The sequence below is a fragment of the Monoraphidium neglectum genome (assembly GCF_000611645.1).
Source record: "Monoraphidium neglectum strain SAG 48.87 unplaced genomic scaffold scaffold00249, whole genome shotgun sequence".
In the NCBI taxonomy this organism is placed as follows: domain Eukaryota; kingdom Viridiplantae; phylum Chlorophyta; class Chlorophyceae; order Sphaeropleales; family Selenastraceae; genus Monoraphidium; species Monoraphidium neglectum.
In genome coordinates this window covers 25,740-30,317 of record NW_014013379.1, presented here as the reverse complement: position 1 = coordinate 30,317, position 4,578 = coordinate 25,740, and the positions used below count along the sequence as shown (strand labels likewise).

The 4,578-nt window shown below is 66.4% G+C and overlaps 2 protein-coding genes across 2 annotated transcripts in view; both read left to right on the top strand.

The window, feature by feature from the left end:
- Nucleotides 1-753: 753 nt before the first annotated feature.
- On the top strand, nt 754-2,225 carry MNEG_2262 (hypothetical protein; the record flags this gene model as incomplete). The annotated part of the gene is made up of 4 exons (XM_014049265.1): nt 754-928; nt 1,096-1,481; nt 1,761-1,865; nt 2,097-2,225. 4 exons carry the CDS (start codon nt 754-756, stop codon nt 2,223-2,225), a joined length of 795 nt encoding a protein of 264 aa, XP_013904719.1.
- Nucleotides 2,226-3,963: 1,738 nt separating this feature from the next.
- Nucleotides 3,964-4,578, top strand: part of MNEG_2261 (hypothetical protein) — a gene marked incomplete at both ends in the record, with an annotated part of 6,626 nt that continues 6,011 nt past the window's right edge. The window contains 2 exons of the mRNA XM_014049264.1: nt 3,964-4,045; nt 4,131-4,374. Coding sequence (XP_013904718.1) covers nt 3,964-4,045; nt 4,131-4,374 — 326 coding nt within the window. The remainder of the gene's footprint in view (nt 4,046-4,130; nt 4,375-4,578) is intronic.

Genomic DNA, 4,578 nt, shown 5'->3' with positions numbered 1-4,578 from the left:
GGGGGGGGGGGGGGGGTGAAAACCACAGAAGCAATTTGCCACTGGACGGCTTGAAATGTTGGGATTCAGGACCCACGCACATTATCATGCAGTGCAGTGACTGGCAATCGTATTGCATTGGCGGCACAGGGGCCTCACAATGATGAGGGGCGGGCGCTGCGATCTGCTGTCCATGCCGGGAAGGAGTGTTTGGATCAGTGCATTGCATGGAGCGGGATGTGGACGACTCCTCGATATACTGAATCGACTCTCATTGTTGTTCGAATACAATGGACGTGGTGGGGATGTCAAGGCAGGCCCCTCGATGTGCTCACTTTGCGGGCGTAAAGCAGGAACCCCCGAAGCAGCACGTGACGCGTCATCGTGTCGGCGCCCGCCGGCTGGCCATAGACCCGCATGACCTCAGGATACGGTGTAAAACATTCTTTTCGAAGCAGCCGGTGCTGCCGGGTCACCTGTGTGGGCTGAGCAGCGGTTGCGGAAGCAACAGATCAGCCGCACGGCGCCTATCTGAGAGATGCTCAACGGATGGTCATCCTTATGTCATCTGGATCATGTAGCGGTATCGTCACAGTAACTTTTGTGGCAGAGGAGGCCCTGGTGGAGCGAGGGAGGCGCTTGTGTGCTCAGTGGCCCTTCCGGCAAAGCGTCCCCCAGTTCCGCGCTTTCGTTCAGTTTCATATCTGCAATCAAAACCGCCTATATTCAAAACGAAACAGCAGTCTACGGGCCAGGCCCGCGCCTTTCATCGCGATGTGCTACGCGACTTGCGGGCCCGTGGCCCCTGCCCCGGCGTCGAACCCACCTGCGGACGCCTTTGTGGATGACGTGGACGCGTTCGCCTGGCTGGATGCGTTGGACGACGACCTGGGGCTGGTGGGCCCTTCCGCGGACGAGTCCGCCGAGAGTTCCCAGATAAAGATGGAGGGTGAGTACGTCGTACATCAGCAGGGACTTCCAGGCCGGCACCGCTACAGGTGCCGGCCAGGCGCTTTTCACGAAACGATGCCGAGCGGCTGTTTGTCCCCGCGTGCTCACGGACGCCCCGCGCCCCTAGCATATTCCCCTGACCTTATGACTGGCGTGCTTTTGCAGGTTCGGGCGCCTCGGTGGCCCAGCAGCAGCAGCAGCAGCAGGTCATGGGCGCCTCGCAGCAGGCAGTTCACCAGCAGGCCGTGTCTTGGCCGATGGCAATGGCGATGGCGCCGTTCCCGCCGATGTACGCAGCGCCCTGGATGGGCATGGCAGGCGCGATGATGGCGCCCCCGCAGATGGTGGCGCCGCCCCCGATGCCGGCGCCCCAGGTCATGGCGCCGCCGCAGGCGGCGCCCGCCGTCGTCGCGCCCAAGGTTGCGGCGCCGCCGCCACCGGCGCCCAAGCCCGCGGTGTATGCGCCGCCGACGCCCGCGCCCCAGGCGCCCGCGTCGTCCTCTGATGTCAGCCTGGGGGAGCCTGCACCGCCCATGAGCAAGGCGCGCAAGGTGCGACCCCCTTCAGGCCCTAGGGTTGTTCCACCTATCCAAGCAACCCGCAGGGCAGCTAGGGGCCGTGCCGCACCCGTGAAAGCGGTCCGCATGGGAATTACATGAGACCTACTAACATGTTGCGCGCCTGCGGCAAAGCCGATGCCGTGCGCACGCCGCCGCGGCATTCTGGCGGGGGGCAGTCCGGGCGCCGCAGCGACCCAGTCCGCTGGGCCAAGCCCCGCTTTTATGTGCTCTCCCGGCGCCCCGTCGCCCCCCTTGGTGTTATGCCCGCAGTCCCAGGCAGAGATGGACGAGGCGATCGAGCGGATCAAGCAGAAGCGGCGCGAGTCGGCGCAGCGCAGCCGCAACCGCCGCGCGGCCTACATGAAGCAGCTCGAGGTGGGCGCGCCGCAGGGCCGCGCAGGGGCTCGCCAGATTGGAACTGCTCGCGCTTTGGACAAAAAACGTCTCCGTTCGGCGCGTTTAAGAGGCGCAGGCCGCGGCATTTGCGGCCGCTGCGCGCGAACCCCCGGTCAATGCGCTGCTGTGTCAGTCCTGGGCCCAAAGTTTGACCCGAGGCGCCGCCCCCCATCCTCCACCCCGCGCCCCGGCGGCTTGTCTGCCGCGCAGAACGAGAACAAGGCGCTGCGCGACGAGGTGTCGCGCCTGCGCGCCGCGCTCGGCGGCGCGGGCCTGCAGGCGCCCTTCAAGCTGCAGGCCGGCCCCGCCGCGGCAGCGGCGCTCGCCGGCTCATCATGAGCTCGGCGTCCAATGCCAAGCCCTTTCCAGGGCGCGCGGTCGGCTGGCCCATGCGCCGAGGTGGCAGCAAGCAACAACAAATGCGACCGGCGGACGGCGGGGCCGGCGGGTACTCTATGAACGGGGCTCGCGGCACGCCGCTGCTACCACATACATACTCGTGTCCTTGCTTGCTTGCCGTAGGACGGCGGGCCCTGGCTCACCCGCCCCCTTCTTGACGCTGTCCGCGCGAACAGCGGCGAGCCGGCTGCGGCCATACTCACGCCCTTGCGGCGCCCCCCGTGCCGCGCAAGCCGCCGTGGCCTGCGCGGCCGGCGGCGCCCGCGCCAGGCCTCGCCACAAACGGAAACAATCTACGCATGCTCTGGACCCGGGGCGCTCCGCGCAAACTACGTACGCTCTGGAAGAACTGCACCCTTTGCCCTCCCCTTCGCGCCCGCGGGGGCGTCCCGGCCCGGCCCGTGCGTGTTGCGCGCCCGGGCGCTCCACATGCGCTCAAGGGGCGCGCGCCCCCAGCCGCGTGCGGGGGCAGCGCCCGCGAGGGTCTTGACCCTGTCGGGCGCCCGCACGGGGCCCGTTTCGCACGTGACTTGCGCAACGTTGGCTGCCGCGGGGAATGCGCGCGCGGCGGAGGATTGGTGGGGCCATCGTTGTTTGGCGGCGCGTAATCTGCGCCGGGCCAAGGCCCCAAGGCTTGCTTGCTTGGATAAACGGTTTGTGCAAACTACGTTTTGGGGCGGCTCGCACCTTGATTAGATGTCGCCCTGACGCACACGAAAGCGCGTGTTGCTGCGGCTCCGGCTGCGGCGCGTGGGGCGCGCGCGCGCTCCTGCTTGCCTGGTTGCGGCGTTGCGCTGGCTCACCCGCCCATTCGGGTGCTCGATCGCTCAGCGCGAGGCCAGGGGCGGTTTGCTGTCGCCTGTCTTATCGCCGGGCGACTGGTGCCCGGCCCGGAGGCGAGCGTGCGCGCGCGCTAGCGCGCGCAGGCTCGCCCTGCATTGATGACGGTTCCGTGAACGCACGCGCAGAGTGCGTATGACGCACGCATGTGTGGTTTCGCGCACGCCAAGGGGGGGCGCACGTCACGAGGCGCGGGGCCCTGACCGTGTTGTGTTTGCGCGTACGACTGCCCTTGTGCACCTCCACCACCTCCCCGACAATGCATTGGCCCCTTACCTCTCACCGAACTTGTCCATACAACTGCCCCATGCACTGAACGCGCGACGTCGCACACGCCCGAGAAGCGGGGCCGCCGCGGCGTCGCTCCTGCCGCGAGGCCGCCGTGGGGCACAGGACCTTGCCCCAACCCCCACCTTCAAACCCCTCCAACCGCTCTGTAGAACACCTTGGTCCCACTACTACTACACGGTAACAACTCACCAGTCGGGTTTTGATCTAGCATGGGTCCTTGGGGGGATGGCGTGTCGGATTCGCCCAAGCACTGGGCAGGATGTGTGTTGCGCATGGCGTGCAAACGGCTGTATCGTGCCACCCAAGTCAGACCCTATCTGGGGGGTTAGGTAATGTCTGCGCGGCGCAAGGCGCATGCCAGAGGTCCGACAATTCGAGCCGAATCGCACTCGCTGCAAGCGCAGCCGCCTCGAGTGACTCCATCATGTGCTGTCCGCTGGGCATCTCCTCACTTGACATCAGTTCAAGCCGCATTTCACATCAAAATTGATATGAGCAGGCGCTTCAACGGCGACGCGATCTGTAGTTATCCCATGCTTTGCTCCGCATGGCACTTCGCAGAAGTTGGACAGAGTTTTCGGTGCTAATATGTCGTGGCTTCGCTTCTTCTGCGCCCAGTGGAACGGCCGGTGCGCGACTGCTGACGCCGTCTCGAAGCCTGCTGGGCCGCGCGCAAAGCACAGCACGCCGCTAAACACGCCGCGCCGCCCGCAGGCCCCTCCGCAGCGCTCACGCGCGCCTGCCACCCCCGCCCCGTCGTCGTCGAGTTCGACGTCTCGCCGGAGCAGGCGCTGCAGCGTTTCGAACTGCACCAGCAGCAGCTGTGCATGCGCATGCACGCGGGGGACGTGCTGAAGGATGCAGGGCTGGAGGTGACAGCGGCGTACCTGCCTTTCTGGATGTTTGACGTCTGCGTCTCAGTGGAGTGCAAGGGCACACTGGGCTTCCGCCCGAAAGCGTGAGTCTCTCGAGTTGCTCGCTATGTGCCTTGCCGCCGCCGCTGGTGTTTGCTTGAGCACGGGACCCGTGGCCCCCGCAGCTGCCGTGCTCGCCCATGCCGCGGCTTCAGCCGCCTGGTGGTTCCAGCCTATTCTTTGCGCATGCCTGGGAACCCTGCTGTGCCGTCCTCGGACCTGCTTCATGGCGGCCGCCACTCCTGCCG